This window comes from Dipteris shenzhenensis, chromosome 7 (assembly GCF_047967505.1).
Source record: "Dipteris shenzhenensis isolate YYH24624 ecotype China chromosome 7, Dip_SZ_1.0, whole genome shotgun sequence".
In the NCBI taxonomy this organism is placed as follows: domain Eukaryota; kingdom Viridiplantae; phylum Streptophyta; class Polypodiopsida; order Gleicheniales; family Dipteridaceae; genus Dipteris; species Dipteris shenzhenensis.
The window spans coordinates 43,349,027-43,374,369 of record NC_141602.1 but is presented as its reverse complement, the minus strand read 5'-3'; the positions used below and the strand labels follow the sequence as shown (position 1 = coordinate 43,374,369).

General features: G+C 45.3%; 1 protein-coding gene across 4 annotated transcripts in view; it reads left to right on the top strand.

Moving 5' to 3' along the window:
- LOC147900382 (kinesin-like protein FLA10) overlaps positions 1 to 25,343 on the top strand; it is a 211,085-nt gene that overhangs the window by 145,006 nt on the left and 40,736 nt on the right. For all 4 annotated transcript variants that reach the window (XR_015541331.1, XR_015541330.1, XR_015541329.1 and 1 more), the window contains one exon: positions 10,620 to 10,964. Coding sequence is in view for 1 of the 4 variants with exons in the window: in XM_087377302.1 (XP_087233428.1) it covers positions 10,620 to 10,964 (345 nt within the window). In the remaining 3 variants the exon portion in view is untranslated. The remainder of the gene's footprint in view (positions 1 to 10,619; positions 10,965 to 25,343) is intronic.

Sequence of the window (25,343 nt, the reverse complement as noted above, 5' to 3'; positions counted from 1 at the left end):
AGCCACACGGACTCGGGGGCCTCCTACCGTAGTCACCGCGTCGGCGAAAGTGTCGTGCATAACCCAGCCAAAATGGGAGCCCAGGTCCCTGACAATCGGCCGCAGCTCAGCAGCAAGACCTGGAAAAACTAGCGTCACTGGATGGCGAGATATACGGAACCGAGCATCAAAATCCGCTGCGCTGAATCCACGGTACCACGGGACTATCATGATAATCTTTCCATCCACCGACGTGGGGGAACCAGCAATCAGGTTGCTCGCAGCTTTCTCATTGGAGAGTTTGAGCCAGAAGATGCCCCTTCCCATAAGGGCCACCTCCTCAATATGGCCATCCTCTAGCATGAGTGGACTGGGTGGAGCCAGTCCCTAATGGCTGATCTGGAGGGGGAATGTCCAATGACTCTGCCGTAAACAGAGGTACGGGCAAAGTCATTGGCAACCTCCTGAACCCGAGATGATTGTTGCTCTGTCAGGATAACGCGGTAGGCATTTGGAGAGGGAGGGTCCGACTGGGCCTCTGGTTCCGGGCAGGGAGCCGCCATACCGCCAGGACAAACTGCGAGGCTTCCGATGAAGAAGAGGCTGCCACCCAAAAAAGGGGGGGATAGAAGCGGGAGGGTGGAGCCTGGATGTGAAGAGGACGGTTGCGGAGGCGGAAGGCGGGGAGAATGGAGGGCGGAGGACGGAGGAGGCAAAGCGGAAGGCCGGGAGGCGGAGGTGACGCGGGGTGGGGAAGTGGGGACGGGGAGCGGGTGAAGTGAGGAGGCGGCGGGAGCGGGGGGAGGCGGAGCGGGGTGGGAGGGCGGGGGGTGGAGGGGCGGGGCGGAAGGGCGGGGAGCGGAGCGGAGTGAGGGGGGAGAAGGGCGGGGTGAAGGGTGCGGGGAGGAGCAGAGGCGGAAGGGCGGGAGGGGGCGGGGGGGTGGTGTGGCGAGGGGGCGGGGAGGTGAGGCGGGGGGCAGGGGAGGAGCGGATTGGGGGCCGGGGGGCGGGTGAAGCAAGGGGGGCGGGGAGGTGAGGCGGAGCGACGAGAGGGGGGGTGAGGTGAAGCGAGGGGGGGGGGGCGGCGTGAGGCGAGGTGGAGCGGAGGGGGGGCGAGGGGGAAGGGAGCGGAGAGGCGAGAGGAGGCGGAGAGGCGAGGGGGGGCGGAGGGGGGGCGAGGGGGGGTGAGAGGGGGGGCGAGGGGGCGCGGCGAGGTGAGGCGGCGGGTGAGGGGGGGGGTGAGGGCGGATAGGCGGGGGGTGGGGGTGGTCGAGGCGAGGAGGAGGAGCTAGGGGGGGGAGGTAGAGCTAGCGGGGGGGGAGAGGGGAGGCTCGCAGGAGCTCACAGGTGGGAGATGGTATTTTTATTCCCTCATTAATTGGCATCCCACATGCACAACTTGGGTGAGGGTTTCTTTCAAATGAGCTCATTAACCACATAATCAAGATCCTATTTCCTATGTCGAGAGTGGATGACTCACCTCCTTGGACCCTTTCCCTATTTAATATGCACACAAAGCATCTAGGACGACAAGTAGAGGGTTGGCACAAAAGTGCTTGCCACTTTGTCCTACTCTTCCCTTATAATATACTATATGCATGGACTGTGCACAACCACCCTATTCAATGCACACATGGGGCCATCCATGTGGCACATGAGTAAGCTTGACATCCCAACCATGGGTCAATAGCCCTCTTGATTCTATATTATACATGCCACGTCATATTACACCCATTGAAATTAATCACAATTACATTAGCCTTTTTTGACTATTCATATTGTTCAACAGCAGTGATTGTTCTTGAGACACAGCCAAAGTGGCATGGGATACATTGACCCTTCTGCGTCAGCAAAAATCCAATCATAGGTAAGGTCCTTTCCCCATAGTCAAGGGTTTGACTCTAGGTACAGCCTTGGAAGCAAAATATTAGTTCCTCCGTACGTACTCAAAGTAGAGATTAGTTAGTTAAGGTTTTGATTGCAGGGCCACAGCCTTAAAGGCGAATTTCTTCGCCATTTAGTAGCTCCTCCATATCTACTTACGGTAGAGATTAGGTTGATTGCACTTTCCACGTCTCATAGGACCCTGGTATGATGCCCTCACCTTAAATTCACAAGAGGCCTTTGTTTAAAACTTCTTACACTTCGATGATACTGGGTTTTGGCCAGATGGGATCAAGGAAACAATTTCATAGTCTCTTGAGTGGGGGATGCATCTTGCAGCTGGCCCATCAAAGTCAATAAAATGCCCTTCATAGATTGTGAGTCAAACACATCACTACATGCTGCTTTTGGAGCTCATATTGCCCAAAGCCACTGTGATTATACTAGGGATGAATTTGTATGATTGGATATACTCTAATCTTACAAAGGTATATATTATACTAGGGATGAAGGATCATGTGGAATTGAAAGGGGGCACAATTATGTAAGATATCTCGTAGCTGGGGGTATGCTGAAACAAAATGGCAAGGCCATAGAACCTAGTTGGGATGATTTAAGACAAAAGCTCACTCAACAGTGCCATGATAGCTATGGGACATCTAGGAATCTTGAAGACATTGTCTCATAAATCTTGTGGCCAAGATGTGTAAGCAAATTTGTGAGAATGTGACATGCTAATCAAATAAGTTAGAGTGAATAGAGCCACGTGGTCTTGTACAACAGTTGCAAATACCATCAAGCAGATAGAAGCTCATTTCCACAGAATTTAGTTTAGATTAAAAATACTCATCCACCCTCTTTGACCTCAGCCATCAAAGCACCCTCAATTACCATGGAACTCATTTTATACATGATCTATGACAAGCATTGGTAACTTTGTTTCCCTTTCTTTAGATATGCAATTTTCCACGTGGATTCTTGCATAATTACAGCCCAACCAGCTTAACGGCCATGTAATTCTCATTGTTTTAAAAAATGTTGAAGAGTATCATCGTCAACCTTTACATTGTCAAAGATACCAGGGCAACATACACCTCACTAACCCAGGATTCCCATGGATCTCAGTAGCTCCAAGATCTCACTCACAATTGTACATGTAAGCAGATGGAATAGACATGAGCATGGACAAGAACAACTGTCACAATGGGTCTGACAACTAATCCTTTGGCTGACTAGAGTGTAACTCAGTCATGATAATCTCAGTCATATATTTTCCTAACAAGAGGCACCCATCATTCAATGAATATCCTTCAAGTGCTTCATCCAATCCTTGCTGTAATCTATGATATATTTCAGCATAATTCTCCTCATGAAGAAAAGTTGCTCTCATGGACCCATGTTGTCCTCCTGAATTATGGAGACTAGGCTTTTTTTTTTTTGCAAAAAGAGACTTCTATTAAGTATTAAAGAAAACCGTTAGAGCAAGCTCCATACAGGATACACCATGCAATGCATGAAAAGCTCAAGAGCCAAAAAGAAAGGATTGGGGCTGATAGTGCCATCTCAATCCGGTAGAAACCTCCGAGAAAAAGGGAGAACCCCTCCAAACTCGAAGAAATACAGTCCTTCTAGAAGAGGCTGCCCGTGAAGGGCCCTGCATGCTAGGCCATATGGCTATCAAAGTGTGAACCGTGTCAGTCCAAATACCCGTGAACACCTGTGATGGGTGTATCTGGGTGCCATCTAGGGCCTCTGTACATCTAGCTCTCCAAATGTGCCAAGAGGAAATGTCAGCCAAAATCTCCCAAGAGGTGTCCACTGAAGCATGAGAAGCTCTGAAGGGAGTAAGTGGTACATCCTGAAGAGAGCAGGGCTTTAACACCTGCCGGTGAACCGAGAGTGCCCAAGAAGAAGGCTCACCCTCATAAAACACCTGGGGCCCAGTAAGGGATAACCATGCGACCGAGCCCCAAGCCATGAAAAAAGGGGAAGTATGAAAAATGCTGAGAAAGGAATCCCGCTCTCTCGGTGCCCATGATCTATCCACTCCCACTGTCCTGGGTCCTCGTACAAGCACCTGATAGGTGCACCTCCATATAACCACAATCTCCAGGATCCAAGGGCCAAGAGCAGAGGGTCGGGGTCTAAGTACCACTGCAAGCCCGCTCGATGGTCCACAAAACCAGCAATCTTGACAGGATGAAAGGCAACCTCTAGAAGAATATCATCCGTGGATCTAGAGAGTATACCTCCATCCCCAACGTCAAAGACCGGTGCATCTTCCCCGAGACCTCAAAGAGCGATCACCTGTAGAGGAACTGCTGTCCTCGAAAAAGCTCCCATCCAAGTGGTGGAAGTAATAGGCATCTCAACTGTCCATTCCACCGCGATGGCTGCATCTATCTGCTAAATCCTGCGTGCTACCCCTCTGAGGTGACTCACGGATTGTAGTCTTTGATCCTCAGGTAGCCTGATAAATGCCTTCCAAGTGCCTACTTTGTAGGAAGGGCCTCTCTCCCATCTAGACCACTGCATGTAATGGGAAGTGCCCAGTGGTCTGCCACGCTCATCGAGTATACTATCGTTCCAAATGATCGGCTGCCTATCAATCTCTTCGAGGGTAGACGACGGAAACCTTCGAAGAGTGTTCTTGAAGCTCCCCCAAGCTTTCAGGATGGCAGTCATGAGAGGAGAGGCAGGAGATCTGAGAGGGGCGGAAGTAAAAATCCAGCGAGGGCTGTCGACTCAATCATTTCCCAAGGTTGGTGTGCGAGCCTGAATGCGTCCAAAAAAGAAATCCTTCCAAGGTTCCTGCCCAGGCATGAGTCCCCTCACCACCACCTTACAAAGCAAAGCCCTGCACTGCAAGTCCGGGTCAATGATATTAAGGCCCCCTTCACATGTAGGGAGAATAATGGTCTCCCAGGCCACCCTCGCTGCAACATCTGCCGTGCCATCAAGTCCACTCCATAAAAAAATCCTGACTAGTCTAATGAGCTGAGTGATGCAACCCCTAGACCAATTCAAGGCATCTGCTTTTACATTCTCTTTTCTAGGTTGAGACTAGGCTTTCAATTCAAGGCATGTGCTATTACATTCTCTTTTCCAGTTTGATACTCTAATGTAGGTTGTCCAAGACTTGGTATTCAGTGCATTAGACACAATAGGCTGAAATAACAGATGTTTGATACTTTGATGATCGATTTTTACTCCCATATAGATATGTTGGAATTGCTAGACGTATGGGCTAGTCAAGGATTTATGCATAGACTTGAGCCTCTGGTCATGTTTGAACTTCAAGCCATGAGAGTGCTTAGTTCAACCTATGCTTGGACTTTCCTCTGAGATTGCATGGGACGCATAGTCTTGATGTTAAGGGGTTTGTTGGAAATCGGAGTCCTAGAGTGAGATTGTATAGTTGTGTGGGTGTGGAGTCCTTGGGTCACTTGTGCAAGTGGCCCTAGTCTGGTCTAGATTAGATTCTTTTGTGTGTGACATCACACGTGACGTCAGGAGATATTCCTTTAGTGACCTCATTTGCGATGTAGAGTGTGAGGCTGCCTAGCCTATAATTGAGACTCATTGTACCTGTTTCATCAGATTTACTTTTGCCTCATTCTCCATGTCCCATTGTGTGATTGCTGGATCTATCTCTTCCGTACCATGTATTCCTGTAATTTTTCATACTGAATAGAAGTCTTTTTATTGAAAAGAAAATAAACAATGTTGCATTTGCATCTTTGAGCCCTTTTTAAAGTAGTTTTTGCCTGTTTTTGCAGTTGTTACCTGCCTTGATGGAGTTCAGTATAGAGTGAACAAACACTGTTCCATAGTTTTTGCCAATCAAAGCAGCTATCGTACAAAATTTTGTGCCCTGTTTTTTGGCCAAGGCATTATGCGTGCCTATTCTTATAGTCCTTCCGACTAGTGAGAAATGAGTTGTCTTGTTGTCAATCACCTTGGAGTGTGTGCCATGCTATTCGGACTGCATGCTTGCTGATCGGGCTGTATGAAGTGCTTCCATGTCATTGCAAGTTGTGTGCCTCTAGTTTGGAGTAAGTTCCATCAATGGCTTGAGAGAGAGGCTTTGATACCGATTGTGTAGTTTGTTGAGTGCGGAGGAGAGCACAAAATAGTTGGAGAAGCTTAAATGAAATGCACCCAACTTAATTTACAAAGAGATTGTGGGCTTTGTAGGAAACCCTAAACCCTAGAACTAGCTTAAGTCCTAGGGCACCCTTGGTATAGTGCCTTTTGCATGGTGCAAAATATTATTATTGCACCATTCTCTTGGAGACCCTGTACTCATTGATTGAAATGGAATCAGATTCTTAATCTGAACTTGTTTATAACCCATAAGGGCGTTATGCTATCCATGGTGAGAATAAGCTCAATAGCCTTGACATAAAGCTTGTGAATCCTAAGGTTTTTACACATACTCCAATGATGTGCGAGTGGTACAAGTGCAGAAGTGGTGTGAGCAAGAAGAAGACCAAAGGGGAACAAAATCACAAAAGCCAACCCTCGACATGAACGGAACAGAACTCCAATCACATGACACAGGGTCTGTTATACCAGGTGAAGGGAGAGGAGGGGAGGAGAACACAACGGGAAGAGATCTTAGAGGAGCGAGTAGAGATGGGAAGAAGCATAGTTCATTAGAAGGAATGAGTCATACACTCATGAGAATTACACCAGATGATTGATACACTTGGAGAAGATACACACTAAGCGAGCTCTTGACTCCAGCGTCTCCCTCTCACCCACGCGCTTCGCCTCTGCTAGAATGCCCCCTCCCTTCTCTTTTTTCCCTCTTCACCTTCTCCTCATCTGCTCCTTCTTGCTGGAAATCCCCTTCCCTCCTTCCTATTGGTTGTCTTCCTGCAACCTTAGCCGTTTCGTCGTTTGTCGGCCGCTTCGTCCTTGATGGCTTCTGCAACTCTCCAGCCCGTTTTGAATCGCTCCATTTGTATTCGTGTTTATTCCATGTGCACCTGACACTAGTTGGTAGTGAGGGTTGGTGCACTATGTGCACCTCTTAACTGTTGGACTTCTTCCCAGGTGCACTAACATGTGTACTGCCTGTGCACATGTGCACTCTCTTAACTGCCACAATCCAGTGTGCTAGTACTTCACTCTAATCAACTTTGACCAAGGTCGGTCGAGGTTGGTTTGGTAGTCCTCCAGTCGTGTACTGCTCTCGTCATATCCAAGTCATGTACTGTTTCTGTCATGACCAAGTCATCTCTAGGTCATGTACTGTCAAGTCATGTCCAAGTCATATCCAGTTCCAGTCATGACCAAGTCATCTCCAGGTCATGTACTGTCAAGTCATGTCCAAGTCATATCCAAGTCATGTACTATTCCAGTCATAACCAAGTCATGTCCAGGTCATGTACTTCCAGTCATGTACAAGTAATATCCAAGTCATGTCCAAGTCATGTACCGTCAATTCATGTCCAAGTCATGTACTCGTCGCTCTAGAGTGACCAAGATGTGAACACGGTGCGACCAAATATGACCAAGGTCTAACCATCTCAGCATGCTTAGGTGACCATGATGTGCCATGATGTGACCTAGGTGTGAACAAGGTGTGACCCCGATGTGACTCTTGGTGGGAGTCGGTGGCTCTTGGCGGGAGTCCGTGACTGAGGTCCAAAGTACAACAGTTCCCGGTCCCCTACCTTCCTTCTCCTCTCCCGCCTCTTCCTTCTTCTCTCCCTGCCTGCCCCTTCAGCCGCCATCCTCCTCTGTCTGCCTCCCCTCCTTCTCTTTCCTTCCCTTCTCCTGTGCCCCCTGGGCTTCATCTTCTTGCAGCATTTTCTAGAGCGGACGGACCAATCCCTTAGCATTGAGCTCCAAGAGGATTTTCTTGGTGCTCTTCTCGTTGGGCTTCGACCCTGTGGGGGAGGATAGCCATCCATGATTTCACTCTTCCTCAGATTCCCCGGCCTCCCTCAGGTGTACCATCGACTCTTATCTTCCTTGGAGCCTCTTTCGGGATGGTCACCAAGATTTTCCCCCTTCCTAGGATGCCCTCTTCAGCAGCACAGGCAGTCAGGTCAGACGGGGTACCACGTGTTAGGGTCATTGTCTCTGATCCTAACATCACGGATGACCACATCATGCTCCAGCGTCCAGATGGCTCATTCTTCAAGTAGAGAGTCGAGATTGCTGGGAGATAGGATCAGTGTAAGATTTATAGGACCCTTGGACACTTTGCCAGAGATTGCCCAAGGAAGAAAAAAAAGAAAAGGCCTGAAAGGTCCACGGGTGTAGCGCCTCATAGCACCAACTCCATTGGACCTACTTCACGATCTACTGCACATCCTACCACTTCTCGCGCTGTTGGACCTTCCACCTCTCGCCCAGGACCGTCGGCTATAGCCTCTCGTCCTGGACCTTCTTCTACAGCGCGACCAAGACCATCAGCACATCCTGTTTCAGCCGTCTCCCGTTGGGTGCCAGTTAGAGTTGATGAGCCAGTTCCACCTTAGGAGGCTACCCATGGCGGCACGGAACCTTCCTTGCAGGCAGGAGATGTTTCAGTCCTTGTTTCTCGTGCTGACGAGATTGCTCCTGTCCCCTCAGACGTTCATGTGGAGGAGCTTCCATCCAGGGAGCAACTCGTTGCTGAAACCCGTGCCTTACTCCATGCTAATGCTACTTATATGGCCTCGCTCCATCCGCAGCCCCCTTTCTTTTTTGCTCTTTTTCTTCACCTCTTGACAGAGGCAAGGGGACTATTGCTTTCACTCCACCATCCGCAGGGATTCGTCGCATACTTGTGCCAAAAGCATCACTCAGGAATTCTTTTGCAGCTCTGGAAGACATGGTAGAGTTTGAGTTAGAGGAGTTTGTACCCTCTACCTGTGGGGAGCAGGTTGTTTAGATCACCATGGATAGAGCTTCTCGAGGCCCCGCATATCCTACTTAGTGCTGCTTACATATCACGAGGTGGACCAGCTTAGCCTAGAGGATCTCCTACAAACTTGGTTGGCACACTTTCAGGCACCCCGTGATCTCCTTGAAGCTCAGCTTTTAAAGAGATCATTGCCTATGGATCTCAGAGGAGGGCTTCATCGACCCACCAGGGTAGGATACACACAGATCCATCTCCACCATTCCATGAGGATCTCCATCGGGCAGTTTCTTGTCTCATCACACTGCCTCCGTACAGAGAGTGGTCAAGCAAAGGGCATACCGAGAGAGGGCAACTTTTGTACCCTTGGGACTCTCGAGGGATGGAGTCAGAGGAGCATTTCGCTTTCAGGTGCCTCCTACATGTAGCCTCTCCAATCTCCGCCACTCAGCTGTTGGTAGGTCACATCCCAGAAGGGTGTAGGGCTGAACATTACATTCCATCATACCTAATATGCAGAGATGCCTAATGCATGGAGGTATCATACCTTGAATCGGTTCAGTCGGAAGCTAATTAAGCAAGTAGTTTGTGGTGGCAATTGCTTCTGCCCAATACTCATCTGGAAGATGCTTCTCACTGAGCATTGCTCTAGCGTTGTCTGCTAAAGTACCATTCTTCCTTTCAGCTATTGCATTTTGCTGAAGAGTATCTGCACAAGTGAACTATCTTTGAATGCCATTACTTCTGCAAAAGTTCATGAATGCTAAAGACATGTATTCACCTCCTCTGTTTGATCTAATGACCTTGATCTTTTTGCTTGTCAGGTTCTCTACCATGGCTTAGACATCAGTTTAAGACTGAGAGTCCTTGGGTTTGGATTTAAAATCTTTGAGAAGTGTGTTTCCATCTTTGTATTTATTTCAATGAAAGGATTTTAAGAACCAAGATCCTTGGACAAACCAACAAGCTCAAGGGTACTAGGATTTGGATATCTGAAGAGCTCACTCTGAGACGGTTTATCGAGAGGGCCAAGCACTCATTAGAGACTTCAAACCTACACCCAAAGACTCTTAGTTTTAAACTGATGTTATTCAGACCACCCTTAATATAGTACTTGATGGAAGCATCTAACCACCGAGCAGGCAATAAAGCAATGATATGAAAACATCGACTAACCAAACATAAAAACACCCTCTCTATATATAGGTCCCCACACCTCCTTCACAACCAGTGCGAATAGAAAACGTCCCTTTTAAAAAAAAAAGAAAAGTACTTCATTAAGTATGAATAAAAACTGCAGAGCAAGATCAAGTGCGGGAGTACATCATGTCAAGCATGAGAAAAAAACAGCTCAGAATGAGCAAACAAAAATCCCAGGTGGCGGCTGAAAATGTCACCTCATCCATGAAGGAGTCCAATCATTATGTGACAATAACAGAAACAGAACAAAAGTGAAGCGGGGAAGGATCTATTGGATAACCTTATGGCCTCATTGTTCTCCATACTTGTCCCATTAAATTTCATTAGACATTTCGAAGGGTTCAAAACATGTACAAGCCGAACCCATAACTGCTTTTCCCTCATGCTTCTCAGGGCCCTTTCAATCTCCATAGCTGCTGGACCATCTGTAGCAGCTTTGTGCTGGTTTGTAACCTGGATTTTGTGTTTCAGTTTTGTAACTTAATCGTCCATGACATAAGCAATCTATCAAGCTATGAAACGTGAGTGTTTTTTTTATATATAAATAAAATGTATTCATTGGTCTATCTTCTTGCAGGTTTGTCCATATCTCGTTATGCCCTAGAGCATGACAAGTACAGAAATAATGCAAAAAGGGAACACTGGAAACTTTCTATTTGAAGGTCTTTTAATGATTAATCATTTGTTCTTGCAGGTCATTGTAGACCTTCGTAAAGAACTTAATTGCCTGAAAGAAGAAAATAGGTTGCTTCGAACCAGGCTTGGGATTTCAACAGATGGAGACATAGATGTTGATACATTTACACATCTACAAGAGAATTCAGATGGCAATCAAAATTGTGCATTGCCATTATCACTTGCTACTTTCCCCAAACTTCTTGAAAGTGTTGGGGAGAAAAACAAGGCGTTCATTGCTGGATCAATAAATAACGGTCAATGTGGGTGGATGCTCGATAAGGAGAGGATGCTTACACAACTAAGAACAGCCGAGAGGTTACTTTGCAAGAAAATGCCATCAAAGACCTCTGAGAATGTGCAGGTATGATTTTTACTTCTTCAATTTCACTCTTTTCATTAAACTTTAAAAAACGTTTCCTGTACCACATTTTACAACCATGAATTCAAAATTGTGTACAGTTTTGAAGAGGTTCTTGGTGCAATAATATATGAGAACTGAGAATTTACGTCATATCTTCAATACTTTTTTTCAGTGTGTGTCGTTTCAAGACTGTATGATGTCCAGCCTGTTGTGTGCGTGTATCAAGATAGCTCACTGCAGATCAAAGAGAATACATCCATGCAGGCACCGGTTCCACAGAATTGATTTAGAGAGAAGCATTTTTTTTTCATCATGTTTTTGTTGTTAAAAGTCAACATTGTAGCTCGAGAGGATTCGTTGACAAGTAAATGGCAAGGTGACTGCAATTTACACAACATCAATACAAAGTAAGCCATAGTATTCACACTAGACCTTATCCCATAACTCTATGAAAGCGATAAGGATGCCAAAAAGCTCTGAATTCAAAGAACTTGTGAGGGCCATGTACTTCTCACATCTCCAGAGATGCCTATAACGATAGGATGACTTGTAGGTGTGTAGAAGGTCGGTCCTCAATATGCGGGATGTATAGAAGGTTGGTCCTCATAATCACAATACCTTCTGAGCATCGTTGTGATTCTCCAACAATCAATTTATCCAATCAAGCTTTCCACATTAAGCAGTTCTCAGTGTGCTATCCCAAGCCTTCAGAGAATCTGAAAGCCCTTAGTTCAGTGAAGGTTCTCTTGCCAGTGAGTCTTCACGTCTGATTCCTCTCTTTTGACATCATATGCTCAGTTTCCCTTATTTTCTCCTCCAAATAGACACCTCTAGTTTTTTTTTTTCTATTAGTTTTGTTTGTTAGACTATCAAGGTTGTAATAGACCCCTCTAGTTCTCCTATAGGGGTGTTGTCCCACGAATTAATCCAATGGACAGAAATGAAATGCAAAAATACCTCGGGGAGGACATATCTATATTCAGATGACATTTGATGTGTAAAATAATAGCTGATTCCCTAAGCTGAATGACAATGGTTAATGATTTGCATTGATAGATTTTATGCTGACAATTGGGCATTGGATAAAGGTGGCTTGGTGTGCATTCCTCCGGGGCTTTCCACCTCAAATCATTTTCTGGCGGTTTTGACAGTTTCTGACCTTATCTTGTAGAGGAGGATCTCATAGAGGAAGCTTTGCAGATTTGGGTTTCTCATATGCAGGGGGAGTGCCCTCTCCCTCATGAAATTATTGATTTCTATCGTTCGATCGCTAGTATTAGAAGAGACGAGATTCTCAGAAAGAAAGTTGGCATTCGCCAACAGTTGGCAACATTACAGAGGGAGGATCAGAAACGGCCTACTGATGCTTGGATTGCTGTAGTAGCAAGGGCTTACCAGTAGATTATGTTAGATTAGAGAGCAAAGTATGCCTTTCATGCACAAGTGTCATGGACTCAGATAGGAGTTAGAGTGGATAAATAGTTTTTCTCTACTTTGGGCCCTAAGACATAGTAGAGCAAGTGTTTCCAACTGATTGACTTAGACAAGGTTTTGCATTCAAATCTTGATGTCGTGTTACATACAGCTACTACTGATTTTTATGCTTCCATGCTCTCAGTAAATCTTGACACAAAGACTAGAGATGGTGCCAGGTATGCTATTTAGTATTATATTCTCTTGCCAATGAAATCAGATATGCGAGTCTTACTTGATGCACCCTTCACCAACAGGATACTCAAAACTGCACTCTTTGCCCTTCATAAGGGCAAGTGCCCAGGTTGGTGATAAGATTGGGGACCATGTTGCCTCAGCCCTATAGGAGTTATGCTTGATTCACTTACAGAGGGTTTTATACATCTTATTCCAAAGGGGGGTTGCATAAATTTAGTGTCACAATGGAGGCCAATCACTCTTTTGGGCACCTGCTACAAAATTTTGGGTAAAGCAATCAGCTTGCGTTTGCAGCCCATTTCTTCCTTTTGTGGAGTTCATTCAAACTTGATCTTGCTTCGAGAGTCATGGTTGTTAACCAAATTTTGCTGCCCATAGCATGATTTGTTTGCTCTTGTTGGTGCCTCTCTAGGGATTGCATCACTAAGCTTAAGAGGTCTATAAGGAATTTTCTTTCGAGTGGACTAGATGGTACAACATATGCATTAGCTAGGGTAGCCTTAGGAGACCTTGATTCTTCCCTCATGGGAGGGGGTGTCAGTATCATAAAATTTGACTTGTAGTGAAGGGCCTTGCTTTGCAAAATTGTGGTAGGAATTTATGCTTGGGCAAAAGCCATGCAAAAATTTCTTTATTTGCTGCATACGGTCATGTGCTCCTCTTCGGGTGGAGACTGGATGGAGAGTACCAAATGGATATTTACTTCAGCCCACCATCTCAGATCTCCCTCCTCTTCTCTTATGGTTGCTACTTTAAAAGCTTGGGCCAGCTTCAGAAGTACTCTTCGGAGAATTTTTCCTCGCCTCTCTTGAAGAGATTGATAGGGAGTAGCCCATCATGCGGAATGATAGGATACTGGATGAGCATGGCAGACCAATTGGCATTTTTCACTATATGCAATGGTCTAGATGGGAGAGAGGCCATGCCTCCTCTGTGGAATCCTAGAAGGCTTTCATAAAACTTCTAGAGGATCGTGAGATACATTTGGTTAGTCATCTCAAAGGAGGTATAGGGAGAATTCCGCAAATTGATGCAGCCATAACTAGGGATTGGGTTGACACAAATGACATGCCTATTTCTTGCTCTACTTGGACGCGGGCATTCACGGGGATAGGTATTCCAATTCAGGTCATTGCACTACGACAGCTAGATGAGGATGCCTTGGTCTTTGACGTTCAGACAGGGGCTGTTGAAAGTTCCTTTTCAGCGTGTTAGGATCTTAGGTTATGTGGAGCACAACTCAAATCCACCATGGCACCTAGACCCGGACCCGCTTCTTCTCTCTTTGGGCACGTGGAGAATTTGGCTCTATGAAGGAGCCCCCCATAAAGCTTTTGCAATGGGACCCCGAAGAGTGGGAGAGGATTGATGCAGGGCATCGAGAGAAGTGCATTCCCTTACTTCATTACACAGTCAATAATGACAAGAGAATTCAGCTTTGTTGTAGAGGTTGGAGGCCCTCTAGAGCTCCTCATTGGGAGAATTTGAGATTTCTACTGATTTTTTGAAACCTTTTGGGAGGAGAAAGAAAGAAAGAAAGAAAGAAATTTTATTAGAGTCTTCGGAAGACCGATGGGTCTATGAGACTGAAAGAAAACCTGATACAAATCACTGTAAGGATGGAGCTACTGAAACGAGCATCATCACGCGTGCTGAATCCTAAGTCTGATCATACATAATCAAATACATCTAGATGTAACAATGAAAAGAAAAGGACTGGAGTAGAGCGGAATCCTCCGTATGTCATGTCGCCCTGGCTGGTGCATAGCCTATGATGGGACGCTGGCGCTCGTTAAGGGGTGCCGTGCGTCTCGGTCTCTTGGATGAGGCTCGACGCAAGACCAGAGCCACCGTGACCCCCGTGGGACGTATCTCGGGTCTAAACAATGATGGGAGGGATCCCCCGGAGTGATCTGTGTGTCCCCTCGATGTCTTGTGTGTCGTGGTGCGATCGTCGGGTCGGGATCTCTGTCACGTCTGTGGCTAGAGATTGCTGGACGATCAATGTCACTCGATGGGAAGAACTCTGTGATCCTGCTCTAAGAGGTGTCTGATGATGTGGCCAAGCCGATGTGGAACCCTAGTCTCACAAACCATCTGTGAGTCCGTGCATACCAGCATCGCTCGTCTTCCTCTGCTGCCAAGCTCATGGAGGAATCGAGAGCCAACCATGGCAACCTATGTCTTCCTGATGTGCAGTCCCCATTTGATCTAACCTGGTGTAGATATGTGATGGTCTGAAAGACTGCATCTAGCTGGAGTGGAGAAGCACCAAACTCGGCTTGAATGATGTGATGTGGTATAAACGGTTTCCTCGGGATCATCCGTGAGAGCATGAGGATCTGCAGGCGCTTCACCCGTGTCCACTCTATCTCTGACATGTTAGGCCCCCAACAAGGGCTGCCATACATATCGGCTGGTCGGACCAAGGAGTCGAAGAGAAGAGCCTTGGTCCGAGGGTCCTGGAAGTGGAAGTGGAAGCATTGTCTCTCTAGCCGAGCCAGTGAGGCGTATCCCCTGCTCAATTTGGCCTGCATCGTTGGTCTCATCATGAAGATCGGGCCGGAGAAGATGACCCCTAAGTAATTGTATGAGGATACGATCTCAACTAGTGACCCACCGAAAGTAAAAGTAACCTGCTTCCATTGCATGTTTGCTTGAGAGGTGTTAAAGATCATGACCTTGGTCTTGCGAAGGTTGACCTCCAAATTATGGGATAAACAAAAAGCCTACAGTGCATCTTGGTGTCGCTGGAGCCCCTCGGGTGTGGACGACAAGAGTGCCACGTCATTTGCATAAAGAGAATCTTGATGATGATCCCTGCAAGTGAGCAACCGGTCCCTCCGAACGCCCCCATGAAAGTCTCAAGCTCATCGATGTAGAGGCTAAACAGGGCCAGTGATAAGGGATAACCCTGTTTGACCCCTATGGTACTCAAGATCTCATTTGTCCAACCTACGCCTGTCCGAACTCGGCCTGAGACTCTCTCATACAGTGCCGTGATTGCCCAGATGATCTCTTGATCAAATCCTAGTGTCTGTAGGCGTGTGATGAGACGAGCTCGAGGTACTGTGTCAAAGGCTTTACGAAAATCCACAAAGCAGCAATATACCCTCTCCTTCCGTGATCTGGTCTCCTAAACGACATTCCTGAGTGTGAGTATGTGATCCATAGTCCCATGGTCTCGCCTGAAACGGGCCTGACCCTCTGCTCTAAGCCCTCTCATCTCTGCAGACAGGCTGACTGACGCATCCAATAGAGTTGCATAGATAAATCCCTCAGGAATAGAAATTCTTTGGGATTTCTATTCATGGAAAGATTGCAGTGAACCTTTGGAGGTCCATATTTGGGGTAGACTCCACTTGTCTTCCTTGCCTTTTTGCTGTGTTGCCTACGAGATTACTCCACTTGTCTTCCTTGCCTTTCTGCTGTGTTGCCTACGAGATTGCAAACAAGCGAGGATCACATGGAAGGGATTGCCAAGATACTAACATGTTTGCGTCTTTTCCCTTCTTTATGGCGTGCAGCTCAGTGGTTTGGCTCTCTTTCAGGCCTCAGGTTGTTTATGAGAGCCATGACTCTTCTTAGGCTCTCTCGATACGATAACATTTAGTTGAGTCATGCTCTCTGGTGATGTTCCCTTTTAACACTTCAGGCTTGTGCATGCTTTTGTGGATTCTTCTTGCTGAATCAAAGAAATAATGTCACCAAGGGCGTCGCCCTATACGGCAACATATATTGCCCTCTCGCCACACTGCGAAGGGCATCCCCATCTGAGACAGTGCACTTTTGCAATTTTCGGCTGTGCTACCTACAGAGATTTGCTCCCAAACTCGAAAAAAGGAAAGCAACACTGATCCTCTTACCAGGACACCACGAACTTAGTTTGCTTTCTTGAGCTCCTTACCATGAATTGAGCTCTGATACCATGTGAAGAGAGTGGGAGAGAAGGAAGGAGTCTCACTTGCAGCTTTCTCACATACACAATGGGGGAATATACACAAAGGTGGAGGCTGAAAACAGTTTTCCTCTTCTTAGTTGTGAAAGCCAAAAGAACTCTCTTAGTACAAAAGGAATAGGTAAACCCTATATGTGGGTCTCAAACCAAACTCAGCTAACTAAGGTGGCATACTAATTGAGCCACTAACTAGAGTACATAAGGATAGCTGTCATCTAGCTATTATTCATGGGTGGTGTACCAACTGCATTTGCAGCTAACAAGTCGGTGACATAAATGCACAACGGTCACCCTGGCATATCACGAGTGGAGCTCGATATCTCAAGAACTATGTGCATTGGAATACACCTAATATGATCATGTACTAAGAAAAGAGAAATCTTTGCATTATATGTACACATTGAAAAAATTAATATGCTACAATGAGAAGTCTAGAGCCCATCATTGAGGGTTAAAATATTTAGATGAGTAGAGATACAATATTCTATGAGGACTACTAAAGATGAATTTAGTAAACATGCGATTGCACTTTATTGCTAAAGTGCTAGAAGAAGAAAGTAAAGTAACATCAAGACAAAGGAAGTAACACTTAGATGAAAACAACGCACATGCAATCCACCTTTTGACACTAAACTATGAAGGTACCTCTCATAAATAATATTGTAGTGAAACATGCACAAATTGTCAAAAATTTTCTTAACGATGAGCATCTTTGAACCTAGATTATTGTTTGGAAGAAATTGGAAAGGAGAAATTTGGTGCAACCAAACAACATGTTTTTTCGTGACTAGGTGACTTTTTAGATGTTTCAAAGGTTGTAGGATGTGAATGAGTTTAATGATGAAGAGCAAAAATAATCGAACAATAGAGATATATAAAGCAAGACTTGTAGCTTTGAATATAAAAATCACTTTGCACTCCTAGCAATGTCAACCACTATAGCACTTATTATAGCTACATGAGGGAAGTTGCGTTATACAATAGGGAGGAGCCTCTGGATTGTGGTGTCTAGACACTTTTTTGCCATTATTTGGATAGATACTATTAGTACCATACATTGACGGCTATTTAGACGAGCATCTAGGGGACCTCACGAGCAGCTTTTGTTAGAAGGACTATATTCCTTAGGGAATGGAGGGGCTCCCCTTTTTACTGGGAGTCCACAATAGGGTTGAGATGGCACTTTTAGCGTCATCCTTGGTTTATTTCTAATTTGCTGCGAAGAGCTTTTTATTGGCCCCTTTTGAGGGTGCTCTTTTTCATGCTTGCATGATGTATTTCCGCCTAGGCTTGCTCTCGTGGGTTTTGTTCGTACTTGATAGAAGTCCTTTTCTTGCCTTTTAAAAAAAGGATTTCTTAGAGTCCTTAAGAGGAAATTTGTGAGTTTGAACCTCACTTTTCTAAAATATAAAAAGCAATTATGAGAAGGGATCCAATAGGTCGAGGAGCTTCCTTTTTTTTTTCAAAGAAAGGAACCTTCTATTAATGCTTGAAAGATTTCATACAAAACAATAGCCCTAAAGGTGCTGAGTATGAAAAAAACCGGAAAAGGCTGAAAGAAAAATCAGCGTGTTCCAGAGAAGCCCATATCACTGCCTAGGGGATCTCTGGAACTGGGGCTAACAGCCGGTCAAGGAGCTTCTTTTTGGAGCTTTTCCCATTCCTTCCGTAGTTTTGGAGGCAAAGCAAGTAATTGACTAAAGGTGATATGAGCTTTCTTTTCTTTAAGGTTGGACAACAAGTCATAGCTTCGAATGCCTTGTCCTAAAGGAAAGTCTGACTGGCTAATTCTCCTTCTAGATGCCCTCTTTTTCTTAATACGGTGTTCCTCTTCCTGATTCCTAATCTACTTCTTCCTTGCTTTCTTCTCCTTCTTTTACTTTACCATGCCCCCGTTTAGCCATCATTACGTCTCTTTCCTCATCCCTTGAAGAAGCTTCTAACAAGGATACTTGTTTTTCTTCTTTCTTTCTCAATCTAGGACACTCGGGGCAATAGTGACCTTTTTCGTTACATTCATAGCAAGTGACCCCACTGTTATCTCGAGGCTCATCCTCACTCTTTGGTACTCTAGATTGTCGTGCATTAACCAAATGCAATTTCAAATCAGCAAACGGAGGAGTGCTCATTACCTCCACCTTAGAAGTTGAAGCTGTTGAAGACGCAAAAGAGGATTCGATCTTTAGAGAAGCTTCTTTCTTGGTCGCAATGCGAAGTGCCTCCACGTATGTTATTGGATCTTTACTCATTACTTTTGAGCGAAGACAAGGCTCTAAAGCCATAACAAATTTGCTCATCTTTAAGTGCTCCATCCTACGAGACTTTGAGGTCGCAATGTGAAGTGCCTCCACGTATGTTGTTGAATCTTTACTTATTACTTTCGAGCCAAGATGAGGCTCTAAAGCCATAACAAATTTGCTCATCTTTAAGTACTCCATCCCTACGAGACTTTGAGGGACTGATGATGCAGATGCCACAGCTTGCAAAGCTGCCCTTTCATACTTTGTCCATAAAGTTTCATATCAGATTGCTAACGCAGAGATCATCTCATCCTCTTCTTGATAGAACCGGTCCAATTGCAACGTCAAAGCATTTGGCAACTCCACTGTCCCAAATCTCTGCTTCATTGCAGTCACAATTTGGTCCCAGTCCTCCTTGGTAGAGTCCGACAAGGTCTCATGCCAACTCAAGGCTACACCTTCAAGAAAATCAAATAAAATCTCCGCCCGATCCTTGATGGACCATCTAGAAAGTTGGCATCCTCGAACAAAATCTCGAAGATAAGACTCCCGGTCTTCCCCTTGGGTCCCTCGAAACACTAGAATCTTCAACATGATGAAACACAAAAAGGAAACACCAAGATCCAAATAATATTCCAAACAAGATCCCATTAAGTCTTAGTATACCAAGACCAACTTATTATGCATAACCACTTGTTGAAAACTCTCCACAATGTGATCCTCAACAAAATCTTTAAAAATAAGTGACCAACCGGTACCATGAAAGCATTGTGTATACATGTATTTAAGAATCACCCTTGTCACAATTGGAATAACAGCTTCAAGATATTGTACTCTTCATCATTTGCATAGCAAAAGAAGTTGAAAGCATTAAGAATCACCACATGATGACCGTGCGAATAGCTTGAGCATCAGCTTCACAATCTTCTAGTTCTCTTAAACGGGCTACAATCTCTTCTAACGAAGTTCTTTCAGGCATCTTCTTTATCACATCAGAAAACACGTGCCTATATTAGGCATAACATGCAATCAAGTACATCCGAGATTGTTTAGTAAGGTGGGATGAATCCAATACCAAATGTACCCGGTGTCTCCACCAAAAGATGTGACATGAAGTTGGGGGTAATAAACTTCACGCACCTCTTCACTTTCTACTGCTTTTGAACTGAGTGACAAAGATATCAATCACTGAGAAAGGACATTAAAAGGAAGCTTTTATGCCAAGATACCATACCATACTTTCCTCCCTTAGATGAGAATGAAGATGGTAACATCCCAAGTGATGTTGTACTCAAGCATAGGGAGAAGGAAAGGATCAACAGAGGCCATAATCTCAGCAAGCCGGTGTGCACCAAAGAAAAGAGCAATACGTTGTTGAGAGAAGATCTTGCGGCTCAATATGACATGAACTGATATATATTGAGGAGTTTAAAGGGGCTGATTGGGTCGGATGGGTAAGTTCCGAGGAAATATTGTACCTCCTTCATAGATACCTTTACAATTAGCTCTAAACACTCTGCAAACTGTCATTAGACACAGAGGCCTATAACTTTCAATAGAGACACGATATCAAATATTCAAACACATATGCAGATGCGTTTGGAGATGGGCTTTACGCTGATATACATTTTGTAAGAAACAAAGAAGCGGCCAGAAAGTTATGGGCGGTTTACTAGACGGGGATAAAAACTGTCATAAAAACAGACTGTTAGACACAGAGACTCATAACTTTTTTCTCTAGTATCTGATCCAAAATCTAATCACATAGAGACATGCGTCTTGAAGAGATCTTGTTTCATCAAAATCGGACTACCGAGCGGAAAGTTATGAGCAAAACACTAACAGGGGGTCAAACTGTCATAAAAACTGCCCTCCACCCATGCTAATTTCGCCCGAGCAGGATGCTCCCTCAAGACTCCACCTTCATCAACGATCCACCACTCATAGATTTCGCTTAGAGGAGGGTAAGCAACTCTCTTGGTGGCTAAAGAAAGTGGATGGACCATGTGTGTGCAATGAGCGGCTGAATAGAAAGAACTTTTAAGGCTTTGAAAGAAAGAAAAGAGAAGAGAGAGTGAAGAGATACGAAGTGATCTTCATTGTCAATAGAGTAAGACTCCACTCCAATGCAACTCAAAATACTGCAAACACAAGGGAGAAGAAGAGGTTTTATACGTACAAGAGGGAGTGGAAGCTCCAAGACTACTCATAGAGAGAGAATGAACTAGAGAGAGATGGACTCAAGAGTCTACATAAGAGAATATCTACAAGAGGGAGAGAAGGCTCATGGAAAAGGCTTGAGGAGACTAGAGCTTCAACAAGATGAGGCCTAATGGTGGAAGAGATGATGAACAAGGGAGAGGAGGGCTCCTTTTATAGAGGTTTTGTGACCCTCCTTCACCCATGTACGATTGCTGCCTATAGATTCTTTTTCCCATCAATCACATAAGCCCTTATGTCACTATCCATGTCCTTTTTGGCTACTCTTGCCATGTGTCCCATCAAAAGATGCTCAAGACTCTTAACATATTGAGAAAGTTAAGAGTCTCCCCACATGGAGCCCATAGGGACCCTCTCTTTTCCATATGTCCACATCCTCCTTATTCCACATAGGAATTCTAGAAGGATTCCTCTTGACTTCACACTCCTCCACATGCCTTCCACACGCTTGGCATGTGGCCTCTCTTATATTATTGGAACACATGGACATGAGCCCATCTCTTTATATGACTCACTCTTTTTATGTTCTAAAAACTCCATAATATTCCATACACAAATAACTCTCACCCCATACCAAGGTATTTATCATTCATACACATGGTTTTTACAATGATCTGTTCAACCCATCCTCTCAATCCCATATAATATCTTAGAAAATAGAAATAAGTGAGAGCCGCTAGGCTATCACTTGATACTCAAACTCTTATCAAACATAGAGAGAAACAATACCAATGTCAAATAAAAATATCAAATTTTGGCGTCACAGTACGTGTTCTGGATAATAATGACATTAGGCACCAAATTCTTCTTGAGTGTCATGATAGTCCGAATGGAGGATACCGAAAAATTCAGAAGATGTATGTGCTTCTGCAAATATAAATTTTTTGGCCTGGAACCACTGATACAGACATCCAAGATTATGTATTAAAATGCCTAAATAACCAGGTCAATAAAGTTGAACGTCTTAAGGCTAGGTGGTGTCCTACATCCCTTAGAGGTCCTGTGTGGCAAATATGAAAGTATCTCCATGGAATTTATTATTATATTACCTAGGACACAGAGGGGGCATGACTTTATTTGGGTAATTGTGGACCAATTGACCAAGATGGTTGAGTTTATTTCAACCAACAAGAGGTGCATATTTATAGATTGTATGGGCTATTGACTGGTATTGTTAGTGACCGGGATAGCTGATTTAATGACCATTTTTGGAAGACCTTATTTATAAGGTTGGAAACTACTTTGAATTTGAGCACTACAAATCACCCACGATTTGATGGTCAAACTAAAAGGGCAAATGGAGATGCCCGGTATGCAATTTTAGCAATAATTTTGGGATGTAAGTTGCATAGTCATGTCCAAAAAAAGTTGTGTCAATTCTTGCATTAAATGTAGGGTGGTGAATATATCCTATTCCGTCATGGGGCTGGAGAAGACGGAGGCAAAAAATTGAACCTCCAAAAAGACTTCTTTTACCGGTCTATGGGGACCGGCTCTTACTAGTGTTGAGAGTGGACAAGACAGCTACCATTGGTGTGATATGGGAATCTCCTAGTCTACAATTTTAGCACCAATTTTGGGATGTAAACTGCATAGTCAGGTCCAAAAAAAGTTGTCAATTATGCAAACCCACACCGTAGAAAGTTGGAGTTTTAAAAAAAATGAGAAACTCCATTTTAGGGTGTCAGAATCTTTAAAAGCCCTAAAAGTGGGTAAATATCTAAAGTTATCTCCTGGATATTGTGAACCATTCCTAATACTTACGAGAATTGGAGAACTTGCTTGAAAATTAGCCTTACAACGGAAGGATGTAGACTACACCCAAATTTTAATGAAAGTAGGCTTAAAAGGAGGTTAGGAGATGATGACAATCTCATTGGAAATGACATAATAGTTGAGCTCTTTAAACGTGCATCTTTATTAAATGAATAAGAAAAAAGTTTAGATAGACAAGACAAAAGAACAAGACATACAGTATATCAACAATGTTTGGTTAAGTGGAAAGATAGACATGAAGAGAGTTCAACATGGGAAATGGTAAGCAATCTCCAAAGGAGATTTTTCAATGTTGTTTTCAAGGACGTAAACCATTCTTAAGGGGAAGGGAACATTATGCCAATCATAATCATGCAAGCTTGTAGTTTGGTTATGGTGAGGCGGGAAACCAAGAGGCTAGACAATGCTTGCATATATGTGGACTAAAGGCCTAGGAATACCCCTTATTACTAGGTGTAGGCATTAATTAGTTGGTGTGAATAGCATGCCCTTAAGAGTGCTTTTGTGAAAGGTCCATCAACAACGCATGGCACATTGAGAAAGACCCACATGACAAGCATTGGGCATGGGGGAGGATTCCAGAGAGGGAGTTGTTATGGAAAGAGGTTGAGAAAATAAAGTAGACCACACGAGAGAGAAAGATAGCAATAGCTTGAGCTCATGAAGGAACCCATGACTGGTTGGTAATTGGAGGCATCCCTCTCCCGTTACTCATTGTATCAGGTCATAATACAAGTCATGAGTCATGACTCATTGCTCTACTCGTCGCTGATCGTTCATGCCCTCTATCGCTCCTCCTGCTCACCATGCTTGTGCACTCCCTCTCCCATCGTACGCCCGCTCTCTTGCAGCTCGACTCAGCTCTCCATAGCCTCTCTGCGCTAAGCCTACGCCCTACAGCTCTCTAGCTTTGTGCTATGCCTATGCCTACGCTCTAGCTAAGCCTACGCTAAGGCTCTGCTAAGCCTATGCTCTACGCTAAGCCTACGCCCTATGTCCCCTACGCTCAGCCTACGCTCTACGCTCCCTACGCTTAGCTCCCCTCCCTACGCTCAGCTCCCCTCCCTATGCTCAGCCTACCCCTCCGCTCTGGTCAGCCTACCCCGCTCCGTTCAGCCTCCTCTCCTACGCTCTCCCTCCGCTCAGCCTACCTAGCCACCCAGCCACCCCCCTCTTTGCTCCTTCCGTTCTCTCTTCAGCCCCATCTTTAAAAAAAAAAAAATATTATTATTATAAAAAAACCCAAAAATAATAAATAATAAAATCTCCTCGCCACCTTAGCCTCTCCACCTCAGGCTTCCACCCCGCCTCGCCACCACCTTGCACTGGGTGTGCCTCCCATCATGGGAGGGGAGCTGGTGCTCCCGCTCTCGATCCCGGTCGGACACTAAGACTTGCACCCCAAACAAAAAAAAACAGTCCAAGAGAAATGGGGGACAAAGCCAAGAAAGACCACGACATCAACAAAAAAAAAAGCAAACGGCACAACCGAAACTGGAGGATATGAACACACGTTACAACCGAAGTGGACTCGGGGTAGATAGCAAGGCAAAGGCAGGACCCGCCTCAGCTTCTTCAAGCTCTATCTCTACCTCGACCTCAACTCCCGCTATAGTTTTAGTTTTAGCTCTAGCCTTAGCTCCCTCTATCTCTATCTCTACTTCGACTTCAGCCCCCGCTTCAAGCTCAGCTCCAGTTTCAGTCTCAACTCCCCTACATCTACGATCAGTGACATACTCATGCCCATGGCGTCGGTTGTTTCTTTCCCCTCCTCTCCTGTTACAGCTCTCGTACCGCTTATGACCCCTACTTCGGAGGTGTCATACATTGTTCCGCATTACGCTTCACTCTCCCCTCTCCAGCCCACGCTCCCACATCCCATTGGGACTGCCTCATCCATTCCACTATCATCTCCATTCCTCACCCAGTTCACCCAGTTACCGTCCAGTTTTTGGACTCAGTCCCACCCTTTCATGCCACAGCCATCAGCATGGACATGGGTGGGCTGATACACCAGAGGCCTGTGAGACCTTGCTCATGGAGATACATAGTTTCTGTGAGCGTGAGATGGAGCTGGCTCGCTTCGCACGGAGCAGGTCTGTTTCAACCAAGAGCAGAGCCGCATCCTACAGGAGCAAGCTAGGGCCATTCGAGAGCATGCGGGTCTTATTCAGGGACTTAGACAGGATATCATGCAGCTCCGACAAGAGGTCACAACCATACGCACTGTCCCAGGGAGTACCCTGGTGGTTGAGGCACAAATTGCGAGCATGCAATCTGTTATTGAGGAGACTTCCAGATGGGCTGACGTGGTCAAATGGGAACCTGTAAGGTTAACCGTGTCGGCTACCCTCATGGAGCAGCAGCAGAGAGCCAGTAAGGCTCTCAACATCAGAGTACGTGGGATCCGACACACTGAGGCTACACCGATGGTAGATGCGACTGCGTTCGTGGCTGCTACCTTGGGTGTGGCTGAGCACAGGATAGAGAGGGCATGGCGGGTGGGGAGAGATT